The sequence below is a fragment of the Scophthalmus maximus genome, chromosome 22 (genome assembly GCF_022379125.1).
Source record: "Scophthalmus maximus strain ysfricsl-2021 chromosome 22, ASM2237912v1, whole genome shotgun sequence".
Taxonomy (NCBI): domain Eukaryota; kingdom Metazoa; phylum Chordata; class Actinopteri; order Pleuronectiformes; family Scophthalmidae; genus Scophthalmus; species Scophthalmus maximus.
In genome coordinates, this window is record NC_061536.1 from 10,103,736 (window position 1) to 10,120,800 (window position 17,065).

At 42.2% G+C, this 17,065-nt stretch overlaps 1 protein-coding gene across 5 annotated transcripts; it reads right to left on the reverse strand.

Moving 5' to 3' along the window:
• Positions 1 to 1,057: 1,057 nt before the first annotated feature.
• thrap3b (thyroid hormone receptor associated protein 3b) lies at positions 1,058 to 15,220 on the reverse strand. Of its 5 annotated transcripts, none has more exons than XM_035620756.2 (11): positions 15,083 to 15,220; positions 9,872 to 10,032; positions 7,744 to 8,547; positions 6,424 to 7,041; positions 5,534 to 5,700; positions 5,246 to 5,357; positions 5,048 to 5,123; positions 4,179 to 4,354; positions 3,471 to 3,702; positions 2,871 to 3,035; positions 1,058 to 2,629 (listed from the first exon to the last, which is right to left on the reverse strand). In XM_035620756.2, exons 2-11 carry the CDS (start codon positions 9,997 to 9,999, stop codon positions 2,402 to 2,404), a joined length of 2,706 nt encoding a protein of 901 aa, XP_035476649.2. In that variant the 5' UTR covers positions 10,000 to 10,032; positions 15,083 to 15,220; the 3' UTR covers positions 1,058 to 2,401. The 5 variants fall into 5 exon arrangements, with proteins under 5 accessions (XP_035476649.2, XP_035476648.2, XP_035476650.2 ...); XM_035620755.2 differs by lacking the exon at positions 15,083 to 15,220 and adding an exon at positions 12,948 to 13,348; XM_035620757.2 differs by lacking the exon at positions 15,083 to 15,220 and adding an exon at positions 11,412 to 11,582.
• Positions 15,221 to 17,065: the final 1,845 nt, after the last annotated feature.

A 17,065-nucleotide genomic window follows, 5' to 3' on the forward strand; every position in this document is an offset into this window, starting at 1 on the left:
GTGACAACAAAATTTAATTGATCAAATTAAATTAAATTAATTAAATTAAATTAAATTAAATTAAATTAAATTAAATTAAATTAAATTAAATTAAATTAAATTAAATTAACATACCACCATGAGATGGAGTGATGGAGGCGAGGAGGAAGAGTGTTTGATAGCATTTTATTAAGTTCAAATCCTGTATCAAATAAATTACTGAATCCGAATCTAAACTAAACTGAACTAAACTAACCAGCTGCTGGAGAAATTTGAGAGTGCTATTCATGTTGTACATCTCATCATATGACATTCAAAACAATTGTCTGTGTGTGTTTATATCCATACATACTGTATAAAGACGACGTGGCTGCTCCCCTAACGTGGAGTCAAATCACCTGGATCGCCCCCTGGTGGCTAGTCACAGTACAGGTCATACATCCCACCTCTTCCACATCATCAGATGCATGTGAACTAATTTCTTCCCAAAGATGGTTTCTGTCATATCAGGCAGTTCAAATCACACGGATGTATGTTCAAGTGTTCATGCTCCAGTAACTTTAGTAATATTTAATTATTTGATACTATAAAAAATGGGATGAAACCCTAATGAGGTCAAAAGGGCAAGATGGCAGCACCCGTGTCCGAGATATGTTGGCCTCTTCTTTGTACAATGGGAGGTTGTCAGGTGTAGAAACTTCATCCGTCTTCATTTACAGTCTGTTTAAAATGCTTTGAAATATTAATATATAAATATTAATGAACAGTTCTAAACTTGTAACAAGTACATTATGGTTATTTTTGTATATTTTGTTATCTTTCAACACGTGCAGACGGAGTTTGTGGCTCAGCTAAGAGCTACAACTTCAGCTCTTCTTTACATGTTGAAAAGGTTTGAATTAGAATAAAATACTGTAAGGAAAAAAACATTTTTACACATTACAGTCAGTATCTGGAAAACAATAAGGACCAAACAAAAGTCAGCTAATGCATTATCACAAACTGTTTACTATTCTTACTGTTAGTTAACCCTGTGGAAGGGAAAACATTTTTAAAAAAAAATCACAATTACGAAAAATTGCACTGAATCAAATTAGAATTTATTGAAAATTAAAAGACGTACTTCAAAGCTCTTGAGAACAGTAAAAAACTTTTCAACTTTTGATTTAACAAAAAAGGAAAAAGATACAGATCTACAGTTGTTTAGTACATGCAGTATGTACAGTCAAAGGTGGGATGAAGCAGCGCGGTAAGATTCATAAAACTATTTCTGCCAGTTTGTATCAACTCACTCTTAAAATGTACACTTTCATATGTTTTTGCTACGTGGGAAAAAAATGCTGTCACAAATTTTCAGGTTTCTCTTCACTTTGTCAGGTTCGGGTGCAGCACGAGGACTAAGCGGAGAAGTTCAACTGCAGTGTGCGTTAATAAAACAAAAAAAGAACCAGATTCAGTTTTTATTTTTCCCCTCCCTCGGACATTAAGATAATAATTTAGGTTGTATAATTCTATATACGTACAATTTCTTTTAATTAAAAGTTAGCATACCTACACGGATATCTGAGGCAGGAAATCCTAACGTGTTTTATCTGTCTGAAGCAAATCGGGGGGATTTTGACTACAACCCTTTTTACATTTACACTTGTTTTTAACTGAAATCAACCACAATCAATGAGAATATACTGTAGCACACAGACGTAAAAATTGTATTCACTTCCTAATGAGAAATACAGGCGAAGTGAATAAAAAGCTCAGATAATATAAGTGACAAACATCGACCGTCCAGGGGCTTTAACAGAAGAGTATAACTTTGATGTTTGATCATGTTTAGATGACAAATCACGTGTCGGGGTGTCAAACCGCTGATTGGTCCCATGGAGCGAGGTATGAATCACACATTTCATGCAGTCACAGTCAAAAGATTTATCACAGCCCCAAACAAAGAAAAGAAAAACATAAAACACATGAATGCCTTCCTACACTGACACAGAAGTAGAGCTGTACCTTCAAACAGATTACACCAGCACATTACAGTATTTTTTATTTTTCTAAGGCACAGACGCTTTTTTCTTTTTTTGTTGTAATTTGCCTCAGTAATCTCTATTTCTCTCTCTTACAAAGATACAGCATTTAAAACAGAACCAAGCAAACTCACCAGAGTTACGTAAAAACTAAAAAAAAACTCCACTGAATTTAAGCTCATCTCACATACAGAAGTAACAAAAGCGCTGCTTTTCATTCAAGTCAGTAACATTTGTCCTCACTTAAACTAAAACACACGTTAACTGTTAAACGATGAGATGAATTCGAGGGGAGAGGAAGAAAAGAAGAAAAAGAAAAACAACCCCTTCATCATCACAGTGAGCACTTGGACACCGGGACGCTGATTTTAAAGTGTGGATGATGCAGCGGAGCAGGTTCACTGCTTCAGGCCAGAGGCGTCTCCGGCGCCCTTCGGGTCTTTGTGGTCGACTTCGATACCGTCGTCTCCGAGCTCGCGCTCTTCGCCGCCCTGGAACATGTCGTGGGTCCACTTCGGGCTGCTGCCTCCCTTCCGGTAGACGAAGCGTCCGCGACGAGCCGGGAAGGAGCCGCGGCCTCGTCCGCGGTTGTCGATCCAGGTTTTCTCTCCGTCGCGATCGTCGTGCTGGAAGGAAAAAAAACAAGATGACGTTTAAAGGTCAAGACGACGAGTTGCACTCAGGAAAAATAAAGATTGATTCAATTATTAAATAATTGCTTATAGGCAAGACTTACATACATTTTAACAAATGTAACTATGGCTAAATGGAATCGTTCTACATTCAGATGTCAAAATGCCTCTGTTTGAAGGCTTACTGTAAATGTTTATGAATGCCAGTGAATAATTAGCAGCAGCAGGGTCTCACCAGGTAATACTTCCTGCTCTTAGGGGTGTATTCGGGGTCCCAGTCCTCCTCCGGCGGGCGGACCGGAGGATTCATGTTGGCAGGGTTTCCGTTGCTGCTGTTGTTGTTGTTGTTGTTGCCCGGATAGTTTCCCCTGTTCCAACCTCGCCCTCTGACTCTGGGGAACTGGAATCAAACAAACAAGTGGAATTCAAATTATAATTTGCAGCCGAGAGACAACACAACACATTTTGTACAATAAGATGGAAGAACATTTAGATAAATTTGGTAAGAGAGTTTTTGTGAAACACAGAACACACAAATAAACGCGACACTGATGGAAAACCAGGCATTTGTTTAGTGATGAGGTGAAGTTCCATTGATTTTGCGCCACATTACCTTCATAAAAATCAGGTAGTGCATGGAATATGTATGATAGTGTCATCATCATTATCATCATCATCCACATTATGTTCCTTAGCATTAGGAGGAAGGAACAGAGCAGAGAAGCGCAGTCTACTGTGATGCCGTTAGGACAGAGAATTGAGATGAGATGTCAAAAACCCAAATCATAAAACACAAAGCAGAAGAAATTCACAAAAGCACAGACGGGCCACTTACAAATCCACGGCCTCGGCCTCTCTCCGGGGCGTGGCCCTCGTAATCCCGAGGGCCTCGGTCCCCTTGTCCCCCGCAGTCCCGCGGAGGGTAACGCGAGTGAGCGTAGCCCTCCTCCGAGTGCTCCATCCCCTCGCCCATGTACTCTTTACCCCTGAAGGGTGGAGGGTACGGGGACGGGGAGGACGAGGAGGAAGAGGAGGATGGGGAGCGGTCCCGCTTCTTCTTACCCTTCCTGTTAGGAAAAAAAATGTGAGCATTATGAAAGTGACAAAAACAATTAGAAGAGATGTGAAGTTACGAAGGGCACAAAGAGACACGAGACAAAAGATTTTACCTGCTCCTCCTCCTCAGAAATAAAACTAAACCCCCAAAACTTCCTTCAAAGTAGAGCTGGAAATTTCACGTCCCCGTTTTAATGCCATGGCAAGAAAATTAAAAAACGACTGGTGGATTCAACCAATATCTGCACGTGTAGGATTAACACTACATCTCTGACAAAACCTTCCTCCAACACACAGTAAATGCTGTGATCATGTGGGTTCTGACTGATACGTTCTGTTCCACTTCCCACAATCCTGTTCTCACTTTTATCCAACAGGTGGCAGCCTCCACATTCCCTCCTCCCTCCCTCTTCACTTATATAAAGCACCAAGACACGACTGTTTTCAACGTGTCCAGTCGAGTCTGTGACGAATGGATGTGACATACTTGGATTTTTTGTGGTGCTTCCCAGATTTCTCAGAGGACTTCTCCCTGCTCGGCCCTCGGGAGCCTCCCGGGCTCCTGGCGCCCTCGCGCTTGTAGTCTTTCCCCGCAAACCTCTTGCGTCTTTCAATATCCAGCCGGAGGTCCATCACGTCGCCTTTGAACTTTTTACTTGGGTCCTGCAGAGGGATATTCGTATCAGTTAGCACTGCACCGTCCTCTTTGCAATAGTGATGGGCAAATTTTTGAATGAAGAAAACACATTCTCACACATGAAAAATCATTTGGTAAAACATGACACACATTAAAAAGCTGCAACATGAATAAAGATGTACAACATATGAAAGTATTGTGCTCCATCTAGTGGTTAAAACTAAATGTGAATACTGACAAAATTAAACATTACATTAAATCACAATGTAACAATTTGGCACAAATGCAGTCAAATACTATGTGAGGTCTTAAGAAAAATGTAAGCGTTTCAATAAGTACTTGTTGTAACCAGCAGCATGCATGTGGCACATTAAATAAAATTAAATTTCACAGTTGTTTTGTGGCTTGATTTGATTCTTTTCAGGAAAGATACTTACAAGGTAAAGGCATTGATAAGCGTCCCTTGACAGGCTCGGACTCAGGATCTTAATTCACTTCCTTTTAGCCTTTTTCTTGGGTTCGTTTATACCCAATCAATAACCATATCTCATAGGCTGCGGGGGGGGCTTGCTCGGGCACTTACAAAACACAATTGGGCTCTTTTGATTTAGAAATACGCATCCTTTGAAAGAAAAGCACAAAGCTGAACAGTGCTGCTGAGGATCGTCTCAAATTTGCATGTTTCCAAACAACGATCACATTTCAAACGGGCGCGTCACCTTGTAGCTTGTGTCCTCCACATCCTCAAACAGGTGAGAGTGCCTCTTAAAGGCACTGGGGGAGACATCGATTCTCCTGAGAGGAGGAGGGGGAAACGTCTCCGTGTCAGTGTTAGACAATAACTATATAAAAAATTGCTTCACAGTGGAAATGTTTTGTTGAAGGAAAGTACACGTGATGTTACGTATTGTCGATACCTGTGGATTTCTGGGCTCTTCCTTGGCTTCATCATTTCTACCTCCGCCGCTTTTCTTTGGTACATGGCAAAGCGCTCACTTAAAGTCATGTCTGACGACTGGAAGTGTTGAGCTGCAAATTAACCACAAAAAAAAGGCGTTATTGCAAAACACGGGAGGCAACAAACTGTGGGTAAACTGACGTGCAAATAACCCAAAATGTCCTGCAGTTGTCGACAGCCGTCCAAACTCCCATCGTCTTGTCGGCCTCGATAGTTGGAACCCAAAGCGGCACACGTCATACTGTACCTTTGATGTAGTGCACGATCGAGACTATGTGCTGAGCGAACAGCTCCGAGGGGCTGCGGCGGAGCTGCGCCGACTGAATGTGCTGGAAGGCCGAACGAAACTCCGGCTCCTTCTTGGCGGGATTGGGCAGCTCTCGTGGCACGAGGCGATCTTTGGATGTGGAGGAGCTGAGAGAACACGGGCGGAAGGAATACGATCGATGTTTAAATGCGAGAATATCAACAATATTGACCTGAATATTGAATATGTGCTATATGTCGACAAGAGAATTGCAATTTCACCTCTGCTATTCCGTTTACATGGAGTTAACATGTATTCCAACCACTTACTTTTAACTTAGGCGGAAAAGTTGGTGTATCAATAAAAAGAAAACCCCCTTAGTGTTGCTTAGGGCTGTCAACAGCAGTGAAAAAAAAAACAGTAAAAGAAAAAAAACTGACAAAATGTCTCAGGGATGAGAAACTGTTAGACTGCTGTGAAAGTTACTTGTTTTTTCAAAAAGTCTATTTTAGGGCAGCAACTAACCATTATTTTCACGATTAATCGATTAGTTGATTGGTCTTAAAATGTTGAAATATGTCGATTGTATTTCCCAAAACCCCAAGATGATGTTTTGTTTTGTCCACACACAAAAGATATTTAGTTTACTGTCATTGAGGAGCAAAGAAACCAGGAAATATCCACATTCAAGAAGCTGAAATCAGAGAATTTTGATTTAAAAACTACTTGAACCGATTAATCGATAATTCAAATAGTTGCCATTTAATTTTGTAGTCGATTACGAATCGATTAACTGTTGCAGCTCTGTTCTATTTTCCAAAGGTAGCTATTAAAACGGAGTCGTCTTATAGCAGGGTCAATATTATACGAATATGTATTACTAAACCGACCTGGGCATTTCATCTACAGAACCAATTTTGAGCTCAAAGTCCTCCCTCGCCGACAGACGCTGTTGTGCGGGCGATTCCTCTCGAGGAGGGAACGCTCCAGGAAACAGCGGGCGGTCTTTCTCCCTGGGGGGCGTGGGAGGGGACGGACTCCTCCTGGACTTCTCTTTCTTCTCCTTCTTCTTGGACTTCTCCTCCTTCTTTGAGCTGTGCTTGCGGCTCCGGTACAGATCCTCCTCCATGTGTTCGAGGAGCTCCGCCTCGTCGTCGTCTCCTCCTCCTCTCCGGGTTTTCTCCTTGACCGACGGGTAGGACGTGGAGTAGCTCGGCTCGTCGCCCCACTTTCCGAAAATGTCCCGAGCCGTCAGGGTCGGTTTGATCTCGCCGTCCTCCTCGCCGTCCTGGTCTTTCAGCCCGTGAGACTTGAGGAACTCCTCTTCTCCGGCGTCGAAGAAGGGGTGGGACTTCTCTTCCTTGGGGTCGGCGAAGGAAGCGGACGAGATGTTGAAGAGGTCTCCGGACTTGCTTCCTTTCTCCAGATCTCTGTCTGTGCTGCTCCGCTCCTTGTCGCTGCCGTTCTCCTTTTCAGCTGCCTTCTTGTTTTTGTTCTCAGCCAAGAACCTGAGAAAGAGAAGCAAACTATAGATTTAGTAGATGCCGCGCCTGGTACACAGGTAAAATACTGATATTATAACACTTAAAAGGTTGAGACAAAATATAAAAGGAAAAAATGACAACATTCACACGAACGACATATTCTCAAAGGCTGAAAGTGAATAATGTTATACACACCAGGGATGGGCCTGGTAAAAATTGTCTTCTCTATGTCATTTATTGGATTATAACTTCTGTTGTTTTAAACGGGACTTTGTTCAAGCCTGTAATCCTCAACTAGCAATATTTATCGCTCGTGACTGTAAGGAGAGATAAACAGCTTTTCATCTGCAGCTTCAAATTGTGAAGCAGCAGTGTGACACACTGGAAGATGCTAGAGATCTCAGTCCACAGCCGTTGTGCCCATCCCTGATGTAAAACAGTAGAGACCAGGACTCACATTGCAATAGTTAACAATACTCACGTGACCACCATCGTCCTAAGAATGTGGGTTTCATATAACTTCTTCTGAGTTCACAGAAAATAGGCGTCTACATTTTCACTTATTGATCAGGAGTCTTATGATTCATTCCTTGTTAACCTGTTCTCTTCCAAGGATCTTTGAAAAACGCTAAACAAAAATAACGTTCATAATTTGTCAGGAAGATTAAAAATAAAACAATGCCACTGATCCAATTAACTAAAATAAGTAAATAAAATCAGACGTACTTTTTGAAGGCAGTCGAAATCACAGTTTTATCTCCAGTGTTGGTGTCTTCCTTAGAGAAGAACCCAAAGCCGCTGAAGCAGGCGGTTTGTCCAGACTTGGTCGGGCTTTTGGGTGGAGGAGTCACGCTGCCGACGGTTTTCCACAGAGGGCCACTACTGCTGGATCCCTTGGTCTCAGGGCCAGAGGGAGCGTCCTCTCTTTTCGGATTGGTCTGTTTGGGGCTGGTGTCGTAGTCGATCCATTTCCCCCCAGACGCTTTCTCAATGGTGCTGCCGTCTGCTGCCTGACCCGATCTCTCGGCTTGACTTTCGGCTTGCTTGTCTTTAGCGTCCTTGGTGCCAGACTTGCCCTTGCCGCCGCGATGGCGCGGGGACGAGGACCTGGACCGAGAGGAGTAGCTGGAGCGCCTGGACCGCCGGGATTTGCCTGACGACGAGCGATCAGAGTTGTGAGAGCGGCTCCGGCTGCCGGATCGCTTCTTGGGCGTGCGGGAGCGTGAGCGACCCCTCCTCGGACTGTGCGAGTGGTGGTCCTGGTCGTGGTGGCGATCGTGCCAGCCTCCACCGCCTCCACCGCCCCCACCCTGCCAGTTGGATTTATAGTTGTTGTTGTAGCCGCCGCCGCCTCCTCGGTTCTGGTAGTGACCACGTTGGAAATAGCCGCGGTTTCTGCCTCGGTAGTGGAACGGCCTCCTGTAGCCGCGGTTGTAGCCTCTGAACCCGCCTCTGTTGTTCTGATAGTCCCTGCTAGGATAGTTTCTGTAGGAGGGAGAGTGTGAACGGGAGCGGGAGCGAGACCTAGAACTGAATGAGAGAAGAAAAAGAGAAGAAAAAAAGAAAGACATTTAATCTCAACTGTAGCAATTTTCAACTTGACATGACGATACAGTTGACAGCTAGTACAGCTTGGGTCTCAAAATAAACCCCAGACACTGCAAGACGCTTTTGCCCACTGTACATGTTGGACTGAGATAACAGCTGCCGTGGCAACTGAACATCTGCATTACACAGTAAAGATATCCCGGGGGTATAACAATCTTTTCTTGCTTTAATACATTTTCATATCACATGTTTGTTTCTTAAATAATACAACTTAGTAGTTAATTTATTCCATTTCTTCTTGACTTTTCAAACAGGCATTTGTAGTGAAAAAAGATAAGATGAAAGCAGGCCTCAACTCTGTCTCTGTCCTACTTCCTGTTCAGTCCCCGGTTACACTTTTAAACGCCTCCAAGTCACATGACGCTTGGCCAATAGACCTGATAGACAGTTCTAAATAATACAGGCATAAGGCCTCTACTAATAATCATATATAAATACATTGGATTTTCCAGATACAAAGATGTTCTTTTCAAATTTATGTACACAGTGCACACTTTTTTTAATCTAAGCTGCAGCTTCTACAACGTGTATGTCAGTGCACCGAAGCGATTATGTCAATCTCACCATCCCCGATGCAAATCGCTCGAGGTTACATCAGCAAAAACATTTATTCAAAAATTGCGGCCAAACCGAGAGTAATGTTCCAGAGTAACGCTGGAACAGTGTGAAATACATGGATAGTCACAGACACCAGCTCTGACCACATCTGTTCAAATAAGACTACAAAACAATTGCAATTGACAATCACAAAATAAAATAAAGCAAATCCATCTAGTAGATTGTGAAAAAAGCAACTATGAAACAATTAAAAGACAGTATTTGGGAGCACTAGAGCCACGAAAGCAAGTATAGTTAATAGTTGATAGAATTTGTCAAATCACAACTCTGCTTTGAAATATATATACCCTACAATGGTTGACTCGTGATAAGTGGATAGCAAATATAGCAATTGTACTGTAAAATGTTTTCTGTCACACTAGTAGCAATATGACAAGTACAACTAACAGCTGTATTGTATATTAGGGGGAAAAAGCACAATTAAGTAATTATTACATTATTTTTAGTCTGGTGTGCTTACAGTAACTACTCTACAATCACCATATGAACTGTCCTTTCTTGAAATAATAAGTTATAATCATAATTAAAAGTTAAATATCAGACAGACGCTCCTGGGGAACTACTGTGGGGAAAAAAAGTTTCATGGTGGCATCAATCTGAAGTAGGCTGGTGTAAAAACTGGATTTACCTGTAGCGACGTTTTCTGGATCTTGAGCGAGAGCGGCTTCTGGAGAGAGATCTGGAGTAGGATCTGGATCGGGACCTGGACCTCGATCTGGAGCGGGACTGGGCCCGAGCATCCGGAGCCTTAGACATCTTTGAACTCAGGCCAAAGTCAGGATTCTTGTCCTTAAAAATACAAGGGAAGTGAGTTACTTGTGGTTTTGTTGATGCTTATCATTTGCTTGTTCATCTAAGGAAGAAAATAGAAACTAAAAGGTCACAGTGTTGTGTAGAACAGTTCTTTAAATCTAATGCATTTCAAATATATCCATCACATTAATCAGGATGTGACAATAAACAGGACTGGACCTCACACCTGACACCTCGTCACTTGTCGTCAAGACCTCTGCACCTATCTGCTTTCAAGCCGACCGTCAGCCTGTAAAGCCTCACATGACCTTGAACTGTCAGATGAAAAAAATCTAAACCAATGTGGTGATAACACACGGACGGCAACAGCTCGGCTTTAACCCGTTGGCAGACAGCTGGAGCAGCATGTCAACGTGTGCACAGGAGACGGCAGCAATGTGAGACTGGTGGAGCGGCGCCTCTGTGCACACACGACGTCCGGGCTGTTGCTGATGACTGACGGCTGGCTCCACGTCAGACCCACTTCAAGATCAACCTCAATAGTGCCGCTCGCTACACAAATCCATGCACCCATCCGACAACAGGACACGAGAAAACCACGAGTTTCAAGGAAGTCAAAAGTGACACTGGGAAATACGATTTTCTGCCTAAAGGAACAACTTTACTTAACCGAGTTGTCTATCTTGGTTATTCTGCTACATATCTGTAAAGATGCTTGTGAGAAAAAAAAATCTCCTGTATTTCCTCTTCAAAATGAAGACGCACGCACTCATCTCTTACAAAGCAGCAGCCCCAGAGCAGGTCGTGTTGCTTTAGTGCAGCACGGAAGGAGAATGCTTTTACTGCAGCGAGACTGTGAACCAGGATGTTGTAAATGTGTCCCTGGTGCCGCCGACGTCAATCTTATCTCATCCCTACAGTTCAGTCAAGGCCCGAAGCATTTGCATTTTATTTAAGTTTCCCTGTGTGGACCCATTCAAATGCACAATAGGGTTTTTTTGTTTGTTGTTTGTCTCATTTATTTCATGATTGAAGAGACAACAGTTGCTATGTGCCAAACAATGGTTGATCTTCAGGGCTTCCCCTGCCTGTGCAAATCTAAAGGATTACTCCTACTACTAAGGCTACTACTTAAGACAATCTTGGGTGCAAAAGCCCCGTATTACTTTATAAACTTTCAAGACACACAATTGACTTGAACTGACTTTCACTACATTATCTACCCTGCTGCCGAAGCCAAGCTCTCTCTCCTCGACACCGAAGATAAAAAAAAAGCAAGTGAAAGTACGCATGAATGAAAGTTTTCCAATTTCCTCACTGCACGCCGTCTCAGAGGCAAAGATCTGCGAAAGTCTGTTTATCCTGCATCTAATATAATAATGCAGCACATGCGGTGACTATATGTGTAAATATACCTTTTAGCAGCACGTCTCTACTTATTTCTAAAGCCTGGACTTGTGTAAACTATCACATTACGTGTGTTTTAGTTGCAGCAGTTGATGCAGAACCGGTTCTGGCTCACTGAAAAGTAGCCAGGCTGGTTCTCTGCGCTGGTGGCTGATGTTCCGCGAAAGAGTGTTTGCCCCGTCCAACAAGAGACGCGGACAGTGTGAACCTCGAAGGGAAATGTCTGTCTGAGGAACGTGACAACCAGAAAAGATCACAGCGGTGGTAGAACACTGAAAGGATCAAAGCTGTTTAAATCAAAGACAAATCATCTTTAATTTGTTTGGCTCTTACTAGGTTCCTGCTAGGTGGAGCAATCTATTAATCCCCAAGGGATTACAGCAACCACTCCACATTAATGACCAAAAAAAAGGGACTTCTAAACCCCCCCCTTTTTTTTTAAACCAGCACATTTGGTTTACAGATATATATTTTACCTTGTCAAATACAATGGCATAAATGTGAGGGTTAAAAAACAAACCAACAACGGTTGACTAACAAGCCACGCTGGGCTCCAGGTTCAACGTTCGTCCTCTTCTGGTTGACTGTGTGGTTGTGGTTGTAAATCATCGCCATTTACAGCTATGAGTCAAAATACGGTCACGTGTGTAACGCAGAGAACAGGTGCGACCGAGTCAACAGCAACGAAACAGATGTGACTACGGACAAAACAATGAAGACTTTTCATTGTCGTTGAATCTGTGGATTTATCCTCCTCTGGTTTAATGGACAACTGAGAAAATGGTGAAATCTTCAACGTGACATGTTCAAATGTGTCAAATAATAAGATTATAGTTATGATCAATGTTATTGGCAATTATACACATTTGAGGAGGTGAAACCAAATCATTTTAAGGGGTTTTCCGTAATAAAAACGACTGATCGGTTTAATTGCAGGTACATTTTTTCTGATCGACTAATCGACTATTCACTGCAGCTCCATATCAGAAAGCTGTTTTAACTGTTGTCTTACACTTCATCCAATCCCCAACTCCAGATACATTTTAAACTGAAAACATGTCACAACCCAATAATAATAATAATAATAATAATATATATATATAGATATATATATCTATATATATATAGCACCTTTCAGAAGTAGCTTTACACAGTGCTTTCACAAAAAACAGACAAATCACAGACAATTAAAATCAGCATTCCAACAATAATTCGTTTTTCAGGTCACATCTCTGTATATATCAAGATATTAAAAACACGATATAAATCGATCGAATCACTGTTCAATTGTGTCTGCGGTCTTTTGAGGCAACGCTGTTCAGGACCGCCATTAAAAGCAAATAGACGATACAACTGCGAATGAACGTGTTCCTGAATAGTGCGTTAAACAGGATTTGGTCCAGCGTGTGGATCCTGCTCCTGGAAGCACGGGACGCGAACGACACTCGGCGTTGCTCAATATTTTTTTCACACTCGTCCAACACAACTTTCCCTGCGACCATCGATCAGCCGGGCGAACAAAATGAAACCCGAGTCGCAGTTACCTCTCACTGCCCGTGTCCAGCGGACCGGACGAGCTCGTGGCGGCTCGGACAGACGGCCAACAGCGGCGGTGTAACCCCTGAGGCCGGGCTTCGTAGCTGCTCGTCGGCTCCCTCCTTCCTGGTTCTGCCGTACGCAGAGCGAACCAAGACGGACGTTAGCCTCCTAGCTTGTTAGCAGCGGGCACTGTGAGCGACGCAGCTCGGCGAACGCTGCGGACTGGCACCGCGGCGGACGACTGTGTGCCAACCCCCGCAGGATACAAGCGAGAACAGCCGCCTGTGCTTGGATATCGTGCTAAATGTTTGCTTTGTGGGGCGGGAGCGGCTGAAGTCAACGGCGGCTCAACGATCGATTCGCTCGCGATGCTACCGGATGCGACCCATATTCGATCGCGACGTCCAAATCGCGCGAGACTTTGCGATACTTGGTGAGGGCAGCTGATTCGTCAACATTAAGGATGAAGAAGGCGTTTTTATTCTAGAGCTATATCTATTATTTCTGCCCCACCTGTGGCTCAGGTAGAGATGTATGCAAGGGTTTGGGAAGAAATATCCTTTCCTCGGGTGAAAATAAGTAAATACAACCCCCTGCAGAAGAAACACGTTAAAAGAAATATTGATCACACTCACTTTTTATTTCATGATATTAAAAACTTTGGGGGGGAAAACGATTTTCTTCATATGACTATGGGCCACATCATTTGATAAAATACAACTTTGTCAGAATTGTTACCATTGGATGTAAACTACAACGCATCATCCATCATGTACCCTTGTCATTAGAAGATATAAGACCTTCATTGTTTAAGTTACTTTTTAGTGCCTCTTTCTTGGTTTTAAGATGGCAAAAATTCAGTACTGCTTTTGCCAAATAATGTAGACATGTTACATGTTTAGTTTTTTTATAAAAGAAACAAATTATTAACTAGTTAACATTGTTGCAGGACATTGGGGACTATCAAGATCTTCACAGTTTCATAGGAGATGCTCGACTGTCTTTTATCACAGCTTTAAGTTGGCATCAGCTGTGTCTCCACGGTTTGTTGTGCTGTGCACTATTTTTATCAGACTAAGCCACATAATGCCTCCTGTCACAAAAACAGATCCAGCCTGAACACCACTCAGGGACCAAACACAAATACACATAGTTACTATGGTATTTATTTTAGTGGGATGAGAATCTGCTGTCTGGTGATATGATAGAAAATAAGTAATTTAAATATGTGTGCAAATGTAACTTCTCTGATTGTCAAATTTAGTCCTCTTGTTGGAACCTGTTGATTTCCTCCTTTTTCATCTGTGATCTAACCGTGTGTAGGACTAAGAGGACGTGCAGCTGAGCCTCAAACTCAAACGTCTGGCCGGATAATATGTCACCCAGTGCACGGCCTGCACATAAAGACCTGGTTTAAATTTTTACAACTCAGTTTGGCACGCAGTGAGCGCGTCACTCCTCGTTGACCCTTGACTAACAGGTCCTACTCACTGTCATTTTCCTTCGCGGCACAGGTGCTGGACACTTGGACGTGCCAAAGTTAAAATTAACCAAGACAAATCTCTCCATTGGCCACATTGTGGAACCACACACGGCTCTTTGTCTGTCACTCTCGGTTACGAGCTGTTTATGGTCTCGCTGGAGATTTGGATTCCAGAGGACAACTTTGACCAGTGAGGTCATGCGATTAAAGTGAAATAAAGTGAGACTCAAGGGACTGTGGCATGTTTATTCGCTGCAACATGAAACTTAGAATATAGCAACTTAACAAGCAAAAACAGCAAAATATAAAACTTCAATATACTATTGCCTTTTATTGAATTAAAGTGTATTTTATATATATTACAAGAACTTTATTGTTCAGTTGTGCTATGTCATGGTTTTTTATCTATATCTTTTTTTACTTTGTTTTCCCCTCCTGACATTCTATTCTCAGAATTGTTCTTCATTCAATGCAAGTATAGAAGTAGATGGGAAAAATAAAAAAGTAATTGACACCTACAACTTAAATTACAATGTCATCTTTCTCAGAGAAAATTGAGAACCCGGCAGTGATCTGAAATATCTTTAAACAAAAAAAACACGACATCACAAAACATCCAAAGCACGTATGTGGAGGTACGAAAAGTAAATGGCTCACCTTGCAAGGGAGAGTGACAGTACCACGGACGGAGAAGAGCGAGGCGTCTTTGCTTCCTCGTTTATACAACCTTGTGCGGGAGAAACTTCAGTGAAAGTTGTTAAGAACGTGCTCAGCCGCCTACAACCAACTGTCTGACAACCCCTTGGTGAAATCACATCTGACTTATAAATAGTTCACTCTCTTGAAGCGTTTTCAATAATATTGTTTGAAGAGAGCCGTTTGAGAGAATCTGCTAGTTATATGTGTGAAATGCGTGCAGGTTCTGCTGGTGAAAAAAACTGAAAGATGTAGATGTATGTATTTAATGAGACAGATCAAAGGTTAAAAAGTTCAACATCCTTTATAGTCCATGACAATGATCTCATTTGTCATCCAGCTATGGCCGTACTTCATGCTCAGCCTCTGCCACTTCAAGGAGACACATTCGCTATTCTGTGTGGTTGGTCTCCGATCCCACACTGACTGGGCATAAAACCAACAGGTCAATGTGGGACAAGCTCTTCTCCAAGTCAACCCATGTTCAGAATAATGGTCTACCTTTATATTTATATGTTTATATATTATACAGTGACATTGTTGCATAAGCATAAATAGGTAATGATTGTCTTGATGGACAACATGTGTTTTATTATTAAGAACTCCATTTTAAATCTTCCGACCATATACAACCTCCATTATTATGGTTATGTACAGCAGTCTTACATAAACATTTCATGTGGAGTAGCTGGTGCTGAAAATTCACTCTTTGTTCTTACTGCATGTTTTTTTTCTTCTTTAGAACAGTGAGGCCATTATTCAATCGACCCTCCTTGTCTGCACTTCATAATGGAAATATCATAGTCATGGACTCTCATGCTGCTCGTTTTTTAACTTTATACCTGTTTCATCACAGGAAATAAATATGGTCCTCCTCAGTGTATGTTAGCCCTCACTAGGTACAATGATGGGGTTTTTACTTATAAATGTATTTTGCCAAAGGTACTTCACTATCTAATATATTTTCAAATTTAAAACCACAGCTCATCAGACTTGGAAAACAGCGTTCAGTCCTTTGCACTACATACACCACCTGAATTACAAAGGATGTTAAAACATGCAAGAGTCTGAATGCAATGCTCAGGTAGAACCTGTTTTTAATATTGCCATTTAAACATCCAATGATGATGTGGCAAACAAAAGAACACAATGGTGTAGTTCTACTCAGACAGAGAAGCGAATGGCGGCTCATTATTCATAATGTGGACGCAGGGAGAGAGGCTCTTTGTGTGCAGCGCTGCATTATATGGTGAGTAAGCTATCTATTTATAAAATCACCATCCAAACTAAAGCAAACAGATACAAACAACATGCCCAGAATCACATCTCGGTGCCAAATGTCAGCATGGTCCCAGTGGAACAAGGTCCTGTGTATTTTGTTAGACATTTGATATGCTCTCAACCTCGTGGCAGATGCACTGTGGCTGAGGCCGATTGGCCGCTGCAGCAATGAGAGCTCTGTTTGAGTTCAAAGTTACCTAGAGCAAGAGCGACCACAAGGCCTAAAATATTTCGTAATCGCAAGTGGACCCAAAATCCCATTCGCACACCTTTGATCCTCTGGCTGGACTACACCTCGGAGCTGTCTGCGGTCACTTCTCTTCTCTGTGCAACCTAAAGCCACAGACAAACAAACACAGGCTGGTCCTGAAAACAGAGGGATCCTGTTCGATCCTGGTCATTTTGGTTATTTGATACATTGGATATACATTCACTTTAAAGTGTTTCCTGTCGACTGTCGAATAAGGTTTTAATAAGGAATTAAAAGGTTTTTTAAAAATAATTGTTTCCAGGTCTAGAATTTATATCCAGCATACACATACTAAGATATTCTCAAACAATAATGGTTCATTAAAAATCAAAACAAGTCTGAAAACCTTACCATAACTTGAATACTTAGGGATATTAAAGTTCTGTTTATTGGTGCAGAAAAAGATAAAAAGC

Excerpts from the sequence above, each read along its gene's own strand:
- thrap3b (XM_035620756.2), bottom strand. The coding sequence starts at position 9,999 with ATGTCTAAGGCTCCGGATGCTCGGGCCCAGTCCCGCTCCAGATCGAGG. Across the intron at positions 7,042-7,743 it reads ATTTCGACTGCCTTCAAAAA|GTTCTTGGCTGAGAACAAAA; the intron begins GTACGTCTGATT and ends TCTCTTTCTCAG. Across the intron at positions 5,701-6,423 it reads TCTGTAGATGAAATGCCCAG|CTCCTCCACATCCAAAGATC; the intron begins GTCGGTTTAGTA and ends GTGTTCTCTCAG.